We start from the raw sequence: 23,548 nt of genomic DNA on the forward strand, positions 1-23,548 counted from the left end.
GGCACAGGAATCCCATGCAACATTTCATCAAAACACTAGCGCTCTACACAAACAGTTTTCACTTACCAGAGAGTAAGCTAGACAGATTGTTAAAACTTGCTCTGCCTGCCAAACTTTCCTCAGTTCAAAATTTAGCTGTAAATCCCAGAGGTCTTAAGCCAAATGCCTTGTGGCAAATGGATGTTACTCATATGCCCTCTTTTGGCCGTTTGCAATATTTACATGTGCTGGTGGATACTTATTTTGGTTTCATTTTTGCCCAACTGCTCTCTGGGGAAGCGGCCAAACATGTAATTAATTTTGGCCTTGCCGCCTTTGCTCCTCTTGGTTTGCCTCATTGTCTTTAAATAGATAATGATCCTGCCTATACTTCTGACGCTTTTGCTCAATTTTTGTGCATCTTTAGCTATTGCGCATACTACAGGCATTCCATATAATCCAACAGGTCAAGCTATTGTTGAGCATGCTCACTGCACTCTGAAAACTCAAATTGAAAAATAAGAGAAAGGCGATTATAGAACTCTGGCTACCCGAGTTTCTCTTGCACTATATACCCTTAATTTTTTGAACTCTGGCTACCTGAGTTTCTCTTGCACTATATACCCTTAATTTTTTAAACTGTGATGAATCTGGACATTCCCCTACAGATAGACACTTTGCCGCCCAGGAAATACCTAAGGCATGGGTCCAACGGAAGGACCTCCAAACAGGACGTTGGGAGGGACCAGATCCTGCTATGATGTGGGGGCGGGGTTACGTTTGTGTTTTCCCAAAGATGCCAGTTGTCCAGTGTGTGTCCCTGAACGCTGTGTTCATCACAGCCATGGACCAGCAGAAATTGGTGACACCCCTGAGGAGGCTGAAACTGAAAGACAAAAAGGAGAGACCAGGAGAAAAAACCCCATAGTTCCTGTGTTACCAAATGACACATAGATACTTGCAGGAAGAGCTGGAGCTCCAGAGCACTCCCCCTATTATGGAAATTATAATTACACTGGATGGACCACTGACCCTCCTTTGTGTGTCTCCATGAAGGAGGAAACAGATTGTATAAAGGCTTTCCAGAGGGAATGACTGTGCTAATATGTTCCCCGTAAACCATAATTTTTCTAAAAACTGGACAATGTATGACTGGTCTTATAATACAGTTAATTGTGTTAGGTACCCGGAAAACATGTGATTCAGAGCATTTATCAACAACATTCTAACAACAAACCATGAGACTTTACAAAAGGAACTGTGTCTGGTCACTGCCATGGACTATGTCAATTTTTCCAGCATATTCACAAATGACATTTATGGACTAAAGGCTTGTGCTCCTAGCCCTTATGTGATTGTAACAGGGGAGGTCAATGTACCTCAATATGGAGGGAAATTTCATGTGTCTTGTATAAATTGCAACCTTACTTCCTAGGTATCTACTTATAATAAGGGACAAAGTCTATTGGTGTTGAAGCAGCCTGTATATGTGATGATTCCTGTCAATTTAACAGAAGAATTTTATGAGGACAGGGGTTTGACAGTGTTGCAGCACATGGAAAAAATGTTGTCTTAAGGTAAAAGAGCATTGAAATTGATTTTTAGTATTGTAACATTGATAGGAATTGTTGCCAGTTCTACAGTTGCTGCCATTTCACTTTCTCAAACTATTCAAACAGCCCATTATGTAAATCAATTAACATCAAATGTTTCTCAGCTTATGGCTGCTCACGAAGATACTCATCAGAGGTTAGAAGCCAGACTGGCAGCTCCTGAGGCAGCCACTATGTTTATAGGAGATGAGCTGGAGGCGATAAGATTAAGACATAGGCTTAGATGTCATAGTAATTATATTGCTATCTGTGTGACCCCTATAATTTGAAATTATACAAAATGAAATTGGGAAACAGTTAAAAAGCAACTTTATTGAGCTCAAGGCTGTTGTAATTCAACCATTGATTTAATTAAATTATATCAAGAAATAGATAAAATATAACATGCACACCTTGATATAGAGGACCCTGCAAAAATAGCAAAAAGGATACTGGGTCAATTACAGGGATTTAATTCTTTTGGAATTCTGAGGCATGCCTTTTGGATGCTCATAATACTTGTTATCTGTGTAATTATTCTGTTTTTGTTATATGCAGCAGTCCATATTCGTGGAAATCTAGACAGTAAAAACTTACAAACTAAACTGTGTCATTTAAAATTACAGGCAGTAAAATAGGTATTAGAACTACCGGTGTTTGTACAAAACAGAGGCATACAATGTAAGTCCTAGCAGAAGTTATTAAAGCTGAAATAAGAAATGTGGGTATATATGCTCCTCAGTGACATGTAGTCTAATATTATTTATAAGACCATTAACCTCTAAAAATGATTTTGATGATGATGCTGGACCTGAAGGGATGACTGGATAGTCAATGACGGGTAAGATCCTAAGAGGAGAACAACCTAAGACAGACACAGTTGCAGTAAGGTCAGCAAACATCGGGTATGTGCCTAGCCAGCAATCCCTCCTGAGGCTTTGAGTGTTAACCTATAATGCTGTAAATCTAACTTGCCTTTGTTGTGAAAGTAACGCCTGCTATCAAATGCAGCTTGGACATGAAATTCCTGTGTAGTCTGTTTCAATGTACTACACCATACATGTTAATAATAGTAATGCTTAATGTTGGGCCAATTTTTGTTGTGCTTATATTTACAGTTAAGGGGGAGGTGTAGAGAGTCAGAGTAGCCTACCCTGTCTGGGGGGATCAGCAGCAAGGCTGCTATGAAATTTGGGTGAACTCCAGAGAAATGAAACCATAATAGGGGAATGTGTATGTCTTGGAGGAGCAGTTGGACCTAGTGAAAGATAACCAGTTTTCACTGACCTTGCTGCAAGATAGTTGTTAGCTGAGGTATGTTAACTGAAGTATGAGAATTATAACCACAGGCTGCTCTGGGCAACTGCACCCTCCCTCTGCTATGTGCTTTGTGAACATATGAAATAAAGTACTCTGAGGCAGGACAGGCTGAAAAGAATGACATCATCAGCTTTTCGGACTACCTAGCCCAGCTCTCTATGTTTGTCTATGTGTCTTCCTTTATCCTCTGCTGCTCCCTCTTTGTTCTTTGAATGCTTGTGCAGTGTAGGACGCAGCACATGCCAGACAGCCACATGCCTTGGGGGCTGGGTGAGCATGTGGATGCAGGTGTGCTCATCAGGTAAGAAAATGCTGGCATCTGCCACCCTTAAGCGATAAGGACACTGGACCCTGCAGGGTCTGACCCCCCAGCCTGGGCTGTATCCCTGCAGTGGGTCACCCTGGGAAGGGTTCAGCCATGTGCCATGTGGCTGACAGCCACACACAGGCCAGCTAGTCTGCTGGCATTTATGTCCATGTTGGGTCCTTTCATTTAGATTCCCAGACATTGTGCAAGCACAGCACACTCAAGGCGGAACTGGACTTTTCTCTGATCCTCTGGAGAAGACCCTGCTGCCTGGCCAGTGTTCTCACTCATTCACTCCTTCAAGCTGATATGTCGCAGAACAGCACTACTTTTGCAAGATGGACATGGGAATCATATTAGACATTTTTCATCGCTATCCCATTTCAAATCTATCAACAAACCTCAACAGTTCTTCTGCAAAATGTTGCCCAGTCTGTCCACTTCTCCCCATTTTGTGACACCTGCTTTTATCTCTCACCTGGATATAGCACCACCCCCTGAGCACTGGGTACCACCCACTAAATGCAGGATACCACCCCCTAAATGTTGGGCACTACCCCCTAAACACTTAGCTCCATGACTGCTCCAACCCATTCTTTTTTTCCCCACAAGTCAGTAGATTGCTCAACTGAAATCCTTTTAGGGGTTCCTAGTGCATTAGGATGAACTTCGGTCCCCTCATTGGTCTTTGCTCCTGTCCTTAAAGAGGCTGAGTCTAGGGCATGCGGCATGACCCTCCCCTTAGGACTTCGAAGTGCTGCCTCATCCTCCCTCACAGCACAAAGCAACTTGTTCAGAGAAGCTGCCTGAACCTCTCTTGCAGGAAGGGGCTCTTTTAGGATTCCACCTTGTGGTCTTTCTTCTCCACATGTGAATGCTAACAGACAATAATGACCCCTCTGTTTCTATTTAATAGTCTGTTTATGAGCCTTATTAATATGCTTGAAGCAAGCAAAAAAATTCAGATCTTATCGGGAAGAATAAGATCTTACTACATTCAATAATAAAACTTTGGATTCACAATGTGTACTGGGTTCAATAATAAAACTTTAGATTCATAATGTGTATGTTTCTCGTTAGATGTCACAGTTTATTTCATCATTCAAACTTCTAAAATGTCCTAGAAAATCGCCTCCATTAAAACATCATAGGATAAGTGCTTTAACGTTCCTCAAAGCATTTTGGAATTTCCCTTATGTCTGTGAACTCGCAGATCACGTGTGCGCATGTGCCGCGGGAGGCAGCTCCCCACCGCAGCTCCTCAGGGTGGGTGGCCTCAGACCGGGCCATGTGGGAAAGCGGGGACCCTAAGAAAGACCTCTGGGTCTGACATGTGGCAAGATTTCCGCCAGGGGTGAGTGGGGCGACACCGCTGTCACTGCTGGCCAGCGCAAAGACACTGTTACAGCCGGCTACCATCTGCCAGATACCGACTGCTAGGAGTGTGGCTGGCATGATGGGGGACTGAATTATTAATTTTCTTCACCTTAAAGTGCCATAGATGTCTTGTCCACTCTTTCAAACAGCACAAGTTATGAGATGAAAGACTATAAAATCTCCAGACTCCAGGCCAGCAGGAAAACACTTTGGACAGGGAGGACCCTGCGAAGTCTTCCTTCCCCAGCAGCCTGGGGCAAATGCCTAACTATTCTCAGGATAAACAAGGAAATCCGCCTCCATCAGCCGCACACTTGTGAGGCGGTGACTGCTCTGGATTTTCTGCCACCCAATGCACTTGGCTGGTGTTTATGGGGCATCTTGGTTCAAGGCTCAGATACAGAGCACCAGGGGATGAGACTACCAGTTTCTGCCTGCAGAAGAAACCATCGTCAGAGCTGAAATTAGGAGAGCTGGTCACGTGGCTCACTTTTCTCCTCTGGCTGGGAGGGGAGGGATGCCTGCAGCAGCAGCCCTGTGACCCTGACTCTGGCTCTGGTGTCTGGAAGCCCGCTGGTGGCAGGCTGGCTGCACACTAGGGAGGACCTGGGCTGAGCACAGGTTCCCTGGCTCTGAACAATCTCAAGGCCATGCAGACCCACCAAGCGGCTTGGGAACATTCTCCAGATATGCAGCACTTTATCATCCCTGAAGAAGCTTCCGTGAAATTGGGAGTTTAACGGGGCTCTAGAACACCCCTCTGCCTGTCTTCCTCTCCATACACAGGGCCATGGTGCCACCTCGTATATATTATTTTCAGTCCCCATGGCTGAGTAGTGCACACAGTTTTCTGTTGCATGCTTGCTAGATATTCTATCTATGAAAATAGGGAGAGGCCAAGAGGTTTTGCATCTGGACATTATGGATGGATTATATTGCCATGTATTCACTTTTAACTACTTCACCTACCTCATCTGTGAAGGGGGATAAGGATACTACCAAATTTTAGGGCGTTATGCATTTTAAATGGATTAATATTTCTGAAGCCCTGGCTGCTCTATCACTAGTAGGAGGGTGTCTGTAGACTTTGTGGGTTCAGGACCTGAGAAAGCAAATACATGCTGAAGATGATACATTTGCTAAGTATGATGTGTTCCTGTGTGATGTGTGCCCAACAGTTCAAAGCATGGACTGGCCAGACAGAACTGACTGCAGTGGCTGCAGACTGACAGCCTTCACAACAGGCCCAGAATATTTCTGATTATATTTTCAAACCAAATATGCAAGAAATGTATGTTGAAATGTCCTTATTTGCATGCTGCAAGTACAATTTTTAGCACAAATACATCTGACACTTTATTAAACTGGCAAAAACCTAAGTACAAAACATGTCTGTGAACGAGACATTCTCTGGATCTCCTTCCAAATCCCTCATACTAAGGTTCAAGTGGTGAGATGGCCTCATTTCTCATTTGTTCTATTATCATTCATTCCTTCACAAGCACACATAAGCTCCTCCTGAGTACCCGGTGCAGGGATGACATGGAGTACATGGCATTATACAGGACACGTGTATCACACGTGTCATACATGATTAACACAGTCCTTTTTCAAAAGATGCTCAGCAGGGAACACAGACTTTCAACTGGGAAGTCAACAGCAGTGTGCTCAATGTGCTGCCCCCTGGCCCCACTGCCTGCCTCCACAGCAGGCTAGTGCAAAGTCTCCCTCTTCAGTGACCAACAAAATGAAGGAGGGTGAAGGTGCGTGTCTACAGGGAGCTCAGCAGAAGCAGACAGAGAAAATGGCAGTGGTATGCCAGGTAGGCTCCATGTCTCCAACCTTGGGAACCAAGGCACATTCCAAATTAAGTCAGGACAAGGGAGTTCTGTTGAGGCAGGTCCCAAAACAAAAAAACAAAGCTGACGTGACTAGAAATCTTGAGATGGATAACTTTTATGTATACTTTATTAATAGACTGGCTGTGCTATTTGCATCTCATGTAGAAAAATGGGCTGAAACTTCATTTTCATTTTTATATATAAGGTGCCAGAGAGGAAGTAATAGATAACCTCTACTCTCTGTTAATGGAAGTGAAACTGGTATCATTTTTCTAGAGAACAGTTTAAAAATTTATATGAAAAAATTTATGTTTTGTCCAATTCCTGGGATTTATTCAAAGGATATATGTAGGTGCCTGAACCATACAACGTTATCACAGAAAAAAAAAGAAAATAACATGAATTTTTTACAGAAATTATATAAATACAGGATAATCATGTGATGGAATATATTATAACACTAAGTTTCAAAACAATGTTTTATGACATGGAAAAGTGTTTTCAATACTGCATATTTTAAATTGCAAAGCTATTCATATAAGTTTTCAGAGAGCGAGGCCACTCAAAAACTGTAGGAGACTATGTGGGCATACACACAGACATATACATATGTATTCATATGTGTCTATACACAGACACACAAACATGATACACACCAAAATATTAACATTGATTTTCTACTGTCATCGTGTTATCACCATATTCCACACTTTGTAATTTCCCATATTTTAGAAATTTTTAAATCATATTTTGATTCTTGCCGACATAATATAAGTGTTACCTTAAAAATTGCAAGTCGGCCAATACATCTGATTTCATGAAGGAAGCCTTTAACTTGACACTTTGAACTTGACAATGTATAGATATGTATGCTTGTACACATATACAAACACATCTCAGTGTCCTAGTTCAAAATTTCTAGATACATACATATCCCTCAAGTTGCCGATCATGCTATTTGATATTGATCGCCAGTCATGAAGCAAAAATGTGACAGTGCTGTCCCCAAGTGGCCATTCTTGGAATATGCATATTTACTGGCCGTTTTCAAACTAGAGTTTCAGACTCTGCAACTAGTTATACTGCATTGGAAAAGAGAAAAACAAAAACAAACAAAAAACTCACAAAAATACAGTGGATCTAGGAGATTAAAATGTAATGGCCAAAGATTAATGGCTACTCAATGACAGTCAGGAACTGAATTTAAGTCAGCCTAACTCCAAAGTTTATGTTTTTTTTGCTACATCAGATTTCCCCAATTCATAAATTAAGCACTGGTTTCAACTCATGCAGAAAATCTAAATGGAGTGTAAACAATCATAAAAATATGTCTTCCTCAATGTAAAAACAGCACAGGGGAATATGTATTGTGCTAAAAGATGATGCAGAGTGGCATTCAGTGCACGACTGTCAAGAGTTATACACTCAGAGCAGTATATTTTATTACAATGGTAAAACTGTCAACATTCTAAAATGTTTGCCCAGATCCTTCTATTACACAGGCATGGACAAGTGAACTCGGGTAGAGCAGCCACGGGATTCTCTGAGCCAGGAAGAACCGTGTGTTGCTGGCATAACCTGACTTCTAGGGACTCTTATTTGCCTGTTGCAGTCTCCTACACAAGAGCTTATGGGGGGACTCGCTCTTCTGCCAGGAGTGCAAGGACTAGGGGACATTCCCTAAGGTGGCCCTCACTGTGTGTTCTCACACGAGTTGGCATGGGAGATGACAGAAAGTCACTGCCCCACTTGGTTATTATCTCTGTATGATCGATATAACACACACAATAGTGTATATATCATAAGATCTGGCGTGCTCTCTGAGACAGGTGGCCACCCTATACTTCAGGTGCTTATCTAGAGGAGACTAGAAACCTGCTGCTACACAATGAAAACCAAAAGTTCTATCTCCCCCAACCCAAAAAAAGCAATTAGAGAACGGACATCCATCTGGACTTGACAATTACCAAAGAAAACCACGCTGCTCCCCCACTATACCACAAAATAAAATTCCCATTATACAGAAGGCAGCTTGGTTTTTCTCATCTTTCTGCTCCCTGGGGAGTGGTCTTGAAAAGACCTGGGCTAGGGCCTCGCTATGAGGCCTTGGGTGGTTTTGAAAACAACTGAGCTTCCATTTTATCCTCTGTAAACCTGGAACAATAATGCCAGCCTGGCAGTGCATAGCCATGCCCTCACCATAAAGAGGGGCTTTAAAAAGGGTTGAACAAATCAGGATGAAGGGAGTTGAATTTCCAATCAAATCTGGAGGTCCTGGGTGGTCTCAGGGAAAGAATGGATGAGAATGTGCCCTGCGTGGCCTGAGACAGAAAGGAAGACCCTCTTCTCTTTATGCAGCATTTTTGAATCATTATAAAAAGCCCTATCATGGGAGACTATGACTTCAAACCAAATTATCGGAAATACCTAAAGTAATAAAAGCGACTAATAATATTGGGGGGGGGGTACCTGTATGTTCCCTGGGTACTACCAAGGCCCTGTAACTTCCCACATTCATGAGTAGAAAGCACATTCAAACTGTACCACAACCCACACCGAACAACTCCCAAGTGCTCTGCGGGCCTGTTTCTCCAGCTCCTAGCGATGTGGTGATTGTCCTCATGGCATGCATCTGTGTGTGAGCAGGTGCCTCTGTGATGCTATGCACTGTATGATGCAGTGTGCCTGTCTCCTCACTGAGATTCCAGTCCCAGCAAGGTGGCCCTGGAGGCTCTCTGTGGTATCCTCCGTCTCTGCAGAAGTGGAAGGCAGAGAGGATGAGAGAATACCACAAGCACTGATGGCAGCTTAGGGCTCCTGTAGATGTTCTGACCCTTCTGACTATGTTCAAGGGACTGGGCTGCTGGGCAAAGAGGCCTAAGAACATAATTCATAGGACAGAGTAAGAGACTGTCAACAGGCCTGTGCCCAAAGGCAGAGAGTGCCAACTCATGCTTTAAGTGAATCTCCCTGTTAAAAATGCAAATACTGGAGAACTAAACTTTTTCCTCCAAGAAGGTATTTTCTGGAAGGTCTCTACCTCACCTAACAGAGCAAGTTTAGGCACCACATCTAAACTATAGAGCCAAGTGCATTGCACGTGCCTGGAACTGCACACAATTCTCAGTACGAAATTAAGCTGTGCCAGGTGTACCCTAGAAGCACAATCTACATCAGTTTATTTTTACTGAGTTCCATAGAGTAAAAGTAAATACTATGACTATGGCTGCAGTAAAGAATTAAATGTATAACCAATAAAGACTTAAAGGATAATTGCATCCCACAGTGGATTTCTGAAAAGAACCTGCATAGAAATAAGAGTATGAGGTTGATTTTATATCATTTCTTAAAATAGGTTAATCTCTGCTTTAGTAACTCCTAAAAGTTGGTTCCTCCTTAGGTTAACCAGACTAGACCTTAAGATTATCTGGGAAAATGCGATTTTGCAAGGATGCCTTGGGGAGACCACCTTCCCCAGCTCCTTGAGTCTAGAAAATGATAACAATGGATACATTATCCTTGGCAAGAGTGGAATAGCCATCAAATCAAAATGCTGGCAGGGAAGCTCTTTTAGGAATTGTTTTTTGTTTTTTGTTGAGACGGAGTTTCGCTCTTGTTACCCAGGCTGGAGTGCAATGGCGCGATCTCGGCTCACCGCAACCTCCGCCTCCTGGGTTCAGGCAATTCTCCTGCCTCAGCCTCCTGAGTAGCTGGGATTACAGGCATGTGCCACCATGCCCAGCTAATTTTTTGTAGTTTTAGTAGAGACGGGGTTTCACCGTGTTGACCAGGATGGTCTCGATCTCTTGACCTTGTGATCCACCCGCCTCGGCCTCCCAAAGTGCTGGGATTACAGGCTTGAGCCACCATTAGGAATTGTTTGAATCAGAGCAAACACAAGCTTGAGACAAGGCTTCAGCTCTTCCTAGGTCCTTGCCAGGCTCAGCTGAGTAGAACACACTCACCTCCCAGCCCAGGCCGAAGTCTGTTGTCATAGCCGTCCAGAAGCCCATACTGGTAAATATTGTGATATTGCCATTGGTTTCATCTTTTACTGAGCTGGTTGACATCTGTAAAAAGCTTGTAAAAAGAAAAACAAGAAAAAGCATTAAAACATTATTTCTTACCAATTCTTCTCAAGATTAAAAAAGCCAGGGAGTCACATGAAGACTCCAATCTGAGAACACAGCTCCCACTCTGCCTAGGGGACTGTTTGTATTGATAAACCTTAGTTGTCAAACATCCAGGGATACTCTGGTTGTGGCTGGTTATCCATCCATCTAACCCAATGTTCAAAATCTATCATTTTGTGATTCTACAGAGCGGGTTTATGTCAGTATTTTAGTCATTTTAACAACCAATTAGCCACTGCAGTTGGACAAGCAGAGCCTAATATACTCATATGGGATTTCAGAAGTTTGGTTTAAACACATAAAAATTGAGTTCTCATATTGTTAAGAGTCACCTGCCTGGGGCACTGAAGCATGGAGGGGATGCTGAAAAACTTTACTAGGTTGCTGTGCTCAAACTTCACTCCATCCTTAGTTGGATTGGGAGCATTTGTGCTGTGAATGATATGCCAGGATTGGAGAATGAGTAGCAGTCATGATGGAGTCTTTGTCATCTCTGGGGACCCGCACCCTTCAGTGTGCCAGCTCACCACAGCACATTCCGTGGGATCCAGTGTCACACAATAAACCCTCAAGAAGAGTGGACTGAGTCTCAGGGAATACACAGAACATTTTCTGTCTGGTCAATGAAGTTATCCAGGAAGCGAAATGTAGTATAAGCAGAATAAATCTAGAAACTCCCCTAGAAGATCTCGACAGAGGATGGTATCTGGGAGGACAAGGAGTCCACAAACCCAGAAGACAGCCCCATATCTGAGGGGCATGGATCCCACCTCAGGTTGCTACAGCTGCTTTTCGATGTGCAAGTAGTAATCAGTTTTGAATAACTGAGTGCTTAACTGTTAAGTTTGGCTTCAAGGGGGACTTTCCCAACAGAAAGCCAGCTGTGGTTCCCAAGAAATGAGTGCCCTGGGGACTTGGGAGAAGATCATGTGATTCCTGGTACGTCCTTGAAGTGCCTGGCTATGAGGCCCCAGCTCTGCTTAAAGTGTCTTCTCTCCCACGAAAGGGCTTAGATCAGAACTGAGAGCCACCATCCACGGAGAGATGCTGAGGTCAGAATCGATGCCTGCCTACTCTACCCAGTTCTTAAAAGTCAGTCATTTTCAATTCTTTACTGGCCCTAAAGCTATTCCCTTTTGAATACAATAACAGAGTATAAAGTTCTTTTGATCTAATTTTCACATCACCATAACAATGTACATTTATGAGTTTAGCTCTAAGAAGCTAAAATTCATTTCTATTAGCATGGAGCCCAGAGACATACTTTTTTTTAAACTGTGTGATTTGGTATTTAGAAACATTGAATTCCCCTTTCTCTAACATCCATGGTAGTTGCACACTTTGGAAAGACAAAGCACTAAGCCTAGTATAGCTCACATCAGTGAACAGCCTTAATATCTTCTTCAGGGTTTCTGGGGGGAACAAAAGAAGGTTATATTTTGTACCTACCTAGCTGTGTCACTGTTGTAGCAAAATTCCAGCCAAGGAAGGCAAAGAGACCAAAGGAGACCAAAGAGAACTTTAATTCGGGCACCCAGGCCGGCAGCATGCTCATGCCTAAAATGGCTGCCAACCCCAACAAAGAAGGCACGTTAGCTTCTATGTGGTTTGAGGCAGGAAAACAAGGCAGGGAGCGGGTTTCAGACAAAAACAGTCAATCAAGTTTTACAGTCTTGGGCTTCGTGGTTGTTTGACTCTATAACCTTGAAGTTGAGGTAGGGGGTCAAAACGTTGGGGAGGACACCCAAGGAGATCAGAAGAACAGGAAATGCAGAAGTATGTGTGGGCTGCAGACCTAAAGATACGCTCTGGTGCTTTTATCTATATAGAGAAAGGGTGGTACCAGGTCTGCTTTGCCTCTACTTTTTTCTAAATACAGCTTACAACTTAGCCTGGAATGCAAGATATGCTTGCAGCTCCAGCTTGTCAGCTTCACTAGGGCGAGGTTTAATTCCTTAGCCTTTTTACAGCTCTTAAATGGCCTTTACTTAAAGTTAACTACTACCTGTATTGTCCTTAAACTATATTTTGTTCAATTTTATTTCATTTTTATTTTTCCTTCCACATTCTGCCCTTTAAAAGCTTTATTTTAAAAGTATCTATTATCAGAAAGCTTTTCTTCTTTATGATGCACATGATGCTAGGATAGTAGGATAATGCCCAAGGCCTGCCACAAGGCAATTCACCTGTTTGCCTGGGAAGTTACTTTGCTGGTGTATCTGCTCCTAGTGAGGCTTGTTTTCTCTGTGAGAGCAGAATGGCTCTTAGCCAGACTTTCGCATCTATTGGCCTCCCCGCGGCTGTGCCTGTTTTAGGTCGCACCCATCTTTCAGAGAGTCTTACCCATCACTGACTAACCACCCATCCACCTGGGGGGCACAGTTTTTTGGCTTCCCTTTTTTTTTTCTGAGAAGAGCACAGGTAAGCCAGCAGAAGTTAAATTTAGAGTTTTTCCATTGTGCTGTTTCTCTTTGCCTGGATAGTAGTTTACGCCCTAGCAAGTTATCTTTTAAGTAATGTCTAAGACTTAGCCTCTTCACTCCATTCTTGTACATCTGTGTTTTGTAAGGCACATAGAAGGTAAGGAAGGGAGACATGGGAAAGGAAAATGCCTTATAGAAGACCTATGTTAATTTTATAATTTTCTACCTTTTCAAGAGATGAGCTTTACTCTGAAGGTAATCCCTATTACTTACTTAGTGCCATTATTTGGGAGGTGGTGTGTCTTGTCATCTTGTCAACACTGCCTCCATAGTGTACTGTATGCTCCTAAACAGGAGGAGCAATAAACAAGGGAGTATTAGACAGTCACCTAATATAAGTACTACACTCCCTATGAGAGTCTTAAATACCAAAAGATGGAAACCATCCACCAAAAAGAGAGTCGAGAGTCCAACTTTTCCAGAATTGGACTGGAACATGGGCTTTCTCATCTTGGCAGTAATTTCCATAACTGCCTGTCCATTGTCATTAATTTCTAAACAACAGTTAAATTTACCACAGACTCCTCCTTCTGAGGTCAGCAGATAGTTTAATGCTAGTCTGCTTTGATAAATTGCATTTTTCATTTGTGTTGATTGTACAGCTAACAAAGCCAAAGCTTTAAATATTTCATTAGTTATAATATCTAATACTGCTTGTAATATGATGATATGATTAATCATGTAGATGGGAGTACAATATCCACACAGTCCATCATGGGCCCAAGTAGCTGGATCATAATAGTTAATTATTCTCTCTGAAGGCCAATCTGTATCTCTCCAATAGCTGATTTGTATATCCTTTTCTTAGGTCCACTGCTCGTTTGCCCCTATCTCTAGGCTTATTATAAATAGGATTTCCTAAAGTCTTTCCCTGTCTTAAGGGTAACAGAGTAACGGTTTAATACTACCTAACACACAAGCTCCTGTCCATTTTTCTGGCAACTGCCTACAGGCTTGTCGACCACAGATCCAATTGAGGCCTGCAGGTACTTGCTAGGAATTCGGGGCCTCTAGTTGGTACCAAGAGTGACTAAAGAAGGGAACCCAGAAAATGGGTTAGGGCGAGATGGTTTTGAGCTGCCTTTACCTTCTCTATTTTCTTTTCACCATGAAGTTTTTCCTATAGCTTTATTGTAGTACTGTTGCCCTAAACAAGCCAATTCACCTACAGGGTGTGTATAGGTAGCTCCCCAATGAGCTATACAGTATTTTCCAACAATGGAAGTCTTTAAGAGCCAAACACTAGAGCATCGCTGTACCCAACTAGGACCTTAGTGCCTACTGTCCAATTGGGTGAATTTGGATTTTGAACATCAAATTCAATGAGGGTACAGGAGTTTCCTATTACACAGCTGTCATAGTTATACCATTCTATGGAGAGGTTTGTATATGTCCTTAGTCCATGGGGAATTACTAACCCAGTACACGGTACGACTGGTATGAATGAATGTGTATAATCTCTTTTTCTTTTTTTGGAATTAGAAATAAAACAAGAATGAGAGAGGCACATGCTGACAAGACTCCATTGCGAGGGCAGCTAGAGCAGAGTGGATCCACTGTTATTACCTTCGTTTTAAAAAGTGTTCTTGTTATTTGGCAGACATCTAAATACAGATATATTCTGCCCTAATGAGAGGAGGATACCTAAATGTAATTATAAAGAATTCCCTTTCCAGACTTATCACGAAGTTCGTACCAGGTCCCAGGTAGAATTTCGGGGTCATTGCAGACATAGGGTTGATAATCACCAAGATCACAGTAAGTAGTTTGGTTACATACACAGGTTCCTAGGGGAGTTCCTTCACAACTACAGTGGGTTTCTTACATAAAGGTTTTAACTTCTGTGTTTCCTATTCATGTAGTATGGGTACATATAGGACAAAGCTTCCCCACCTTTTAAGTTTGCCATAGGGCTAACGTGATTAACATAGAAAGCAATATTTTTACACCAGGCATGGGAAAAGGAATGTCCTTCAAGGAACAGCAACAATGACAACATAACAGCATAACAGTAAATATTACTAAAGTAGCACCAAGTATTAAGATTTCAGTCCAAATTTACTTATCCGACAAGGACTCCTCAGGCTTCAGCCAGGTGTTGTACTTTTTTTTTTTTTTTATATATAGCTGTAAGCAAGGCCTGCATTTGTTTTTTTAATGTGAATGCTCCTATTTCCTTGAGGTTACCTTTTACTTGGGTAATAAGGGGAGGAGGTTTCCTGAACAGAATTTCATGAGGTGAATACCTAGTTTCTCTGGTTGGGGTGCACCTGACCCGAAGTAGGACCACGGGCAATACCCAATTCCACCGTAAATGGGACTCTTGGCAGAACTTTTTTTAAACAGCTATCTTAATTTGTGGTTTATTTACTCCACCTTCCCTGAGCTCTGGGGGTGGTAGGCCGTGTGCAATATGCAATTAACTTTTAGTTGCTAAGAAAGACTCTGGACAACTTCAGCTACAAATACTGGCCCATTGTCAGACCCAAGAGTCAGAGGCAGCCCAAATCTAGAACTAATGTCTTTTAATAATACTTTGGTTACCTCCCTGGCCTTTTCAGTGTGAGTGGGAAAAGCTTCTACCCACCCAGAGTAGGTACATATGAACACTAGCATATGTAATACGGCTGGCTTACAATTAGAACTTGGGCAACGCCATTTTGTACAAGACAAAGCTATTTTCCAAAAATAAGTTGTAACGACTGCCCCATTCTCCTCACAATAACTGCTGACTTTGGCTTCTGTAAAGTTGCTTGCCCTGCATCCCCCTCACCCTCTTGGTCCTAAATCCAGGCCAGGATGTGGTTTTTTAGCTTAAAAACCCCCAGTCCCCCTGAGTTCGGGGCCACGGGTTGGAGAAACGTGAGTCCTCTGTGGCTGCCAGCATAATAAAGACCCTGTAATCTGGCATACTTTTGTCTTGGTGGTAATATTTTAATCTCACATTTCAATACCTCTCGCATTTCAATACCTCACATATACAGATAACACCCTGTCCAGGACATTTCGGTAAAGTCTACAAGCAAGTTTTCACATGAGGTTGCTCCTACTTCTGGAATGCCTGGAGGTCAAACTGGCCCCTGCCATGGGCTGCTCTGTGTACAAGTCAAGCATTTTCACAGACTGCACGAGTTACAGGAGTGAGATGTGGCACATACAAATGCCATCTGATTAAAGTATCAAAGCGGTTTTGCTCATGTGTGTCCCTTCATAAAATTACATTACAAACATAGGAGCCATTATGTCAGGGATGACTAGCCTCCCATCTGAGAATTATGACCAATCCCCTTTGATATACTGTCCTGCCTCCTGAGCAAACAAGGTTTTTTTTTTTTCTAGAGAAATAACTTGGTTTTTCCATAGGTAGGGGTTCTGGAAGGAGAGTCATCTCTAAAGCTTAGTTCTGTGGTGGGTGAGCTGTCATCGTGGCTCACTTAGCCTCTCTGCTTTTCTTTCTTTCCCATTTATTTATTTTATTGCATTTTAGGTTTTGGGGTACATGTGAAGAACATGCAAGATTGTTGCATAGGTACACACGTGGCAGTGTGATTTGCTTCCTTCCTCCCCATCACCTACATCTGGCATCTCTCCCCTTGCTATCTCTCCCCAGCTCCCCACCCCTCACCGTCCCTCCCCTATTTCACCCCAACTGACCCCAGTGTGTAGTGCTCCCCTCCCTGTGTCTATGTGTTCTCATTGTTCAACACCCGCCTATGAGTGAGAACATGCAGTTTGATCTTCTGCTATAAGAACCATCTGCCTGATGTCCTTTGCAGTGCCTGACAGCTACCTTTTCTGATACCCATACAGCAGCTAAGAGCTACAAAGAACAAAGAGCTATTTCTTCTTTGTTCTTTATTTCTTTTTCTGTTGCTGTTAGAAGTGCTCTTTCCTTGTATATGGCTCCATGGACATGCAGCATAGCAAAAGCATATTTGGAGTCAGTATAGATATTAATTACTTTTCCTTTTGCCAGCAACAAAGCTCTTGTTTAAGTAATTAGCTCAGCCTCTTGTTCCGATGTTCCTGCAGGTAAGGGCCATGCCTGTATTTCTGAGCCTCCACTGGGCTCAAAGTCATATGTTACTCCAGCAAATCCTGCTTGGCAGATTCCTTCTGAAATAAAACTACTGCTGTCTGTGAAATAATCCACATGAGTCATGGAAAGACTGGTCAGTTAAATCTTTTTGGCTTGAGAACACCTCATCCACCACATCTATGCAATAATTAGCAGGGGGTATTTCAGGCTCTTCTATGGGTAATAACATGGCTGGATTTCAAGTGTTTACTGTTTCCACAACTATGTTAGGGTTGTCACATAAGAGCCCTTGGTATCTGGTCATCCTTGGTTTAGCCAGTGGTGTCCTGTTTTGGTCTAGCAGGATAATTATGGTGTGTGACACATGGATAATTAATTTTTGCCCTAAAGTTAGCTTGCCAGCTTCCTGAGCCAGCAGGGCTGTAGCCGTTACTGCTTTAAAACCATGGGGCCAACAGAATCCAATTGTTTGGAAGGGTATGCTGCAGGCCAGTGCTGTGACCCAAGCATTTGCATTAGGATTCCCACAGCTATTCCCCTTTCTTTTACTTATGTACAAGAGGAAAAGTTTAGTTTGGTCAGGGAATCCTAAGGCTGGGGCTTGAATTAATGCCCTTTTAATTTCTTTAAAAGCCTTTGCTTGCTCTGTCTCCAAGAGGAGGGGCTCTTTTTTGCCCCCTTTCGTAACTTCATATAGAAGCTTAGCCAAAAGTGAGAAATCTGGGATTCAAAAGCAGCAGATAGCAGTTGCGTTGCTAGAAGCTGTGAAGAGGGTGTTAGTTTAAGTAACAGGGCAGAAAAATGTAGATTAGAAGATGAGTTTGATAGAGTGCAGCAGTCACAGGTTGCAGACAAAGTGAAGGAATAAAAAATACACAAATCTTAAGTAGGATTTGCTTAGCCTTTTGCGTAGTCCTCTTTAGCATTCCTTAGGTGAGGTCCTGGGCTTGTGTCCTAGGCTGGCTCGAGTTTTTCTTCTTTCCATCCTTTGATGAGGGTATCCTCATCAAAGTTTCTTCCATGGTGCTAGTGTACTGGAAAGTCTAGCATTGATGCCTGTGCTAAGAGACATTTTATAATCTTTGTAAAAGAGGAGGTCAGTGCTTTAAGAAAACGTTGTTGCCAGTTTACAGAAAAACTGGATGATACTACTTTAACTTTTAATCAATATGTTCACACACAGAACTACTTTAAAAATATTTTAAAACTTGCTTAGATTGTAAAGCAAAATTCATACAACCTGCTTGCATAATGCATTCCCTTCTATAATGGTTTTCACAACATTCACTGACAAACTTAGACATACTTAACTTTTTTCATTTTATAACCTTATTAAAGGTGCAATTTTATAACTTTATTAATATTTCTTTCTTTGCTTACTTTATCTCTCCTTTTTGTCTTACTTTCTGTGCCTTTCTTTCTCTTTGCCTTCCTTACCTTTTTCTCTTTCTCTCTGATTTTTTTTTTTCTATTTCTCTCTCTAATCTTTCTGTTTCTGTCTATCTTGGTTAAGCAGTGATTTTATCACTTTTAAGTTTGTTTGGGCTTGAGATTAGACTTAAAGCTGTTTTAAGATTTTGTAACAAATAAACTGAGTAAGTCAAGTCACTTACTATATTTATGTGCTGAGCAGAGAAAGGTTTTAATGCTAGTATTACAGCTTCAATTTTAGCTCTCTGACTGCTAGTAAACTGAGAGAGCATGATTGAATTATGCAGTCTTTACTAGACTGCAGCCTCCCCTTGTTTACCTGACCTGTTAATAAGCTGTGTTAAAGCATTAAGCATGGAGAAGTGCAATACTGCCTTGAATTGCTCTTTCCTTACAGGAATCTTGATGTTAAGATTAACTTAGCAATAGACTGCATTAATTATTAAGATGACAAGTTGAAATTGGTAACATGAAGTTTTAAAAGGAAATCTGAAAATATTTTTGAAGCAGAGTCTTAAATAATATACCATGTTCTTAAAGCCACAGATAGAATAGCTGAAATCTTGCAACTGAGTTTTTAGGCTGACCACATTTATAGACCTTAAATTGGCAAACTGTTCTGAAAACAATGACTTATTAGCAGAGCCAAGACTATCTTATATTAGTCCTTCATGCATATGTTTTCACTACACATATATACAATTTTTTTTGTACTTACTGAGAATGGGCTTAACATTTTTTCTTTTTAATTTAACGAATATTATTTAATTTGGTTTAAAGTTATCCTTTAAAGGGTAATGTGTGGTTTTACATGCTTATCTCTTAATTGCTTTTTAACTAATCTGTGGGCCTCCTTTTATACCTGAGTGAAATTTGTTATTTAAATTTTCCAAATTAAGGGTAAATACGGCTTGTGCTAGTAGTGTTGCATTTTAAAATAGAAAAAAGGTCTTACAACTCATTAATTAATTAGGAAATTCTTTTCTACTGAGGAGCAAAGCTATATGGCTGGCTTTTAATTGCTCCTTATTAATTTATGGGTTTTTAGTATTTTTTTAGAGGTTACTGTTTTACATAAATTGGATTTTAAAAGAGCCACGTTAAGAGTAGGATTCAAATAACAACAGTGGCTAATAAGGGAAAAAAGGTTTTACAAACTTTAAATTTTACTTAAAACTTAGCAGAGAATTATAATATGGGATGCTGCTTGTATACAAAGAACAGATGAAATTTCACTATGGGACACCTTTGGAGAGCAGCAGTGGTGCAGGTCCCAGTATGGCAGCTGGGCTGGCCTTCTCCAGGTACTGCTTGCTCCCCACCTGGGCAGTAGCCACAATCAGGAGAAACTTTCCAGCTGGAGCCTCCCCACCCCTGTTTTTTTTCCTTTTTGGCTTGGCGGTGGCTCCAGCCTGTAATACCTTTCTCTTATCTTTTTATAAACATAGACCTCATTGCCTTACTGATTATTAATTACTGGGTAGGGTAAGGGTTCTGTAATAACTGCTTGAAGTATTCACTCTCTAAAGGCTTACATGATATAGCCTTTTTGATCTCTTTTGGGCCAGCTCAGTCCCCTCTAACGGACCTGTGGTCCCTCATACTTCATTCCCGCATTGGCTCCTTCTGGGGCCATCTATTTCACGCACTTTCATACACCTCCCCCTCCCCAAGACTCCTTATCAAACAAAATGAGCCTCTCTTGTGTCCCGGGTGGGTTCACATGCACCCACACATTTACCTCCCCCACCATAGGACTCCTTATCATATGAAATGAGCCCCTTTCGTGTCCCAGGTGGGTGAACACATGCACATACAACCTGCCAACAAGCTTTACCTCGCCGCAGGATTTGTGTCTTCCCGCTACGACAGCTTCTCTGTCATCTGTATGGGAAGTAGAAAAGTTCCTTTTTGAAGTTTCCTTTCTTGTTAAAGAATAGGTGTGTTAATAACTCTTTGTTAAGCCTTATCTTAGCTATTAAATATGCCATGCTTACAGGCAGATAGTACACTCTATGTCCTTGTACTTTAACCAAAATATTTGTGTTGGACAAATATTTTGTCCAACAGGCATCTCCCAGCTCTCCATTGCTTATACCTGTTTAGAAAAGTTTTGTTAGCCAACCAGGTTTTAGTTTAGATTGCGAGGCGTAGCTCCAGAAAATGGAGATCAGACATAGTGGTAAGGATGACCTTAAATGCCTAAGGGATAAATTTGTGTGTTCATTTATTCTTTATACTCTTGTGGCAATATGGCTAGTGAGAGTATCCTTCCTGCAGTCCAGGAAGTAAAAATTGCATTGCTGAAAGATCCTTTGTCTCAGTTACTAATTTTTCTTTGCACCACTGAGCACCTATTTCCAAAATTTATTTCCAACAGTCTGCCCTCTACAGCAGCCTCTCTTTCATGTATAGGGCCCTCTTTTCTTACCGTGATTCTTGGAGTGTGCTGCACGGAAAGTTGACTTGCAGTCTCTTTTCAGGTTCCTATTGAGCTGACAGGGGTAGGCCTTGGGTCGTGGGAGAACCAAGTCCTTGTTCTGGAAAAGCTGTCCCATCAATACATCTAGGAACTGGATCTCCCCAATCCCAGGGCCAAAGCCCCACAGGCAAAGGAGACAGTAAACCTGTCATCTCTTTCTCCTGGCTGACTCGCCAAATGTTGTAGCAAAACTACAGCCAAGTAAGATAAAGAGACCAATGGAGACTGACGAGAACTTTAATTCGGGCACCCAGGCTGGCAGCAGGCTCATGCCTAATATAATCGCTGACCCAAACAAAGAAGGCAGTTTACCTTATACCAGGTGTGAGGCGGGGAAACAAGGCAGGGACCGGGTTTAAAACAAAAACAGTCAATCAGGTTTTACAATCTAGGGCTTTGTGGTCACTTGACTCCATAACCTTGCAGCTGAGGTAGAGGGTCAAAAGGTTGGGGAGGACACCCAAGGAGATCAGAACAGAAAATGCAGGAGTATTGGGCTGCAGACCTAAAGATATGCTCTGGTGCTCTTATCTATGTAGAAAGAGGATGTTACCAGGTCTGCTTTGCCTCTGCATTTTTCTTTTTTTTTTTTTTTTTTTTTTTTTGAGACGGAGTTTCGCTCTTGTTACTCAGGCTGGAGTGCAATGGCGCGATCTCGGCTCACCGCAACCTCCGCCTCCTGGGTTCAGGCAATTCTCCTGCCTCAGCCTCCTGAGTAGCTGGGATTACAGGCACGTGCCACCATGCCCAGCTAATGTTTTGTATTTTTAGTAGAGACGGGGTTTCACCATGTTGACCAGGATGGTCTCGATCTCTTGACCTCGTGATCCACCCGCCTCGGCCTCCCAAACTGCTGGGATTACAGGCTTGAGCCACCACGCCCGGCGCCTCTGCATTTTCCTAAATACAGCTTACAACTAAGCTGGAATGCAAGATATGCTTGCAGCTCCAGCTTGTCAGCTTCACTAGGGAGAGGTTACTTAAATTCCTTAGCCTTTTTACAACTATTAAATGGCATTTACTTAAAATTAACTACTACCTGTGTTATGCTTATTATTTTAACTATATTTTGTACTATTTTATTTTCTTTCCATATAACCATTGGTTAAACCAGATCTGGCCTCAGGCTGCACTTCTCATGGAGTTCATAACTGTAATCGAGTTGGTCACTCAATTTTAGGCCATGTGCAGGGGCTAAGGTTTTAGAAGGTCTTTACTGTCTCTTTACCTTACAAATCAAGGTGGGAGCATAGGCACTAGTAGAAAAACTATATCTTAATGTTGAAAGTAAAGTTTCCTAAGCTGCTCCATTCTCTGTTGAGAAAATGTTCCCAACTTGCATTAGATGGTAACAGCCCTGGCTGTCCAGAGACAAGGGCTTAACTTCATGACTGACCAGGTGGGGACTGTGCAGCCACAGTGATATCTCTGCTAGCATTGTTTTCTATGGCTCTCTCCAGAAGCAGAGATAAAGGCACTGCTCCACCAGTTTCAGGGAAACACCATCCCACTTAGCCCTGAATCCCACTCACAAATGCCCCAATCATTTTCTTTCTTTTTTTTTTTTTTTTTTTGAGACGGAGTTTCGCTGTTGTTGCCCAGACTGGAGTGCAATGGCACGATCTTGGCTCACCGCAACCTCTGCCTCCTGTGTTCAAGCAATTCTCCTGCCTCAGCCTCCTGAGTAGCTGGGACTACAGGCACGCATCATCATGCCCAGCTAATTTTTGTATTTTTAGTAGAGACGCGGTTTTACCTTGTTGACCAGGATGGTCTCGATCTCTTGACCTCATGATCCCCCCACCTCGGCCTCCCAAAGTGCTGGGATCATAGGCATGGGCCACTGCGCCCGGCCCCCAATCATTTTCATAGTGATGGAACAGAATCTATGCATAGGAATTTCAGAGCTCAGCTTCCACTTCTTGGTCAAAATTAGTTTTGTTACTTTAAGTATGTCAACACACATTTGCACATAAATACATTTTTCTTGGAGGAATTTCAGTATCTGCCCTTTCCTACCATAACTGCCTCTTGTACAACTGTAGATCTTTGTATAATAGATCTTTGTATAATAATAACTGTAGGTCATGGCTGGGGATTCACAGTGTTTTCTTTGTTGTATTAACTGAAGATAGGAGGTAGGAAGTAAGAAACAGATTCTTAAAAAGCTCTGAAGATGCCTATCAGGGTAGTAGCAGAGCGGGTTTTTTTTTTTTCCGTTGTTGTGGTTGTTTGTTATTTTTCTGAACTGGGAAGCCATCCTCTCTTGTGTCCCTAGACCATCCTCAAAAACGCTTCATCTGCAGTACATGGTTATGAAATACAACACTTTCACAGCCACTGAGAGGAAGGACCATACTGTATCACGGAAGATAAATGCTGTTTTCCTAGCCCCTAGTGTAAGTGTCTTCATGTAGGAGACTTTTACAGATGCTTGGGAAACTGGCTATTCCCTCTATCAAGCTGCATAATCTTTAAGAACTGCTGCTAAACTAAGAAGGAATTTCAGCTTACTTTGTTTCATTGTGGCTCATTGAAAGCACTTGATAAGCAAAATAACATAG

General features: G+C 42.1%; 1 protein-coding gene across 2 annotated transcripts in view; it reads right to left on the reverse strand.

Moving 5' to 3' along the window:
- The window catches only part of LOC116551915 (cytochrome P450 20A1), a 121,620-nt gene that overhangs the window by 75,978 nt on the left and 22,094 nt on the right, over window positions 1–23,548 (reverse strand). For both annotated transcript variants that reach the window (XM_032278578.1, XM_032278579.1), the window contains one exon: window positions 10,382–10,496. In XM_032278578.1, the coding sequence (XP_032134469.1) occupies window positions 10,382–10,486 (105 nt within the window). In that variant the 5' untranslated portion in view covers window positions 10,487–10,496. Of the gene's footprint in view, window positions 1–10,381; window positions 10,497–23,548 lie in introns of those variants that run through there.

This window comes from Sapajus apella, unplaced genomic scaffold, assembly GCF_009761245.1.
Source record: "Sapajus apella isolate SASKATOON/1434 unplaced genomic scaffold, GSC_monkey_1.0 scaffold10, whole genome shotgun sequence".
Classification (NCBI taxonomy): domain Eukaryota; kingdom Metazoa; phylum Chordata; class Mammalia; order Primates; family Cebidae; genus Sapajus; species Sapajus apella.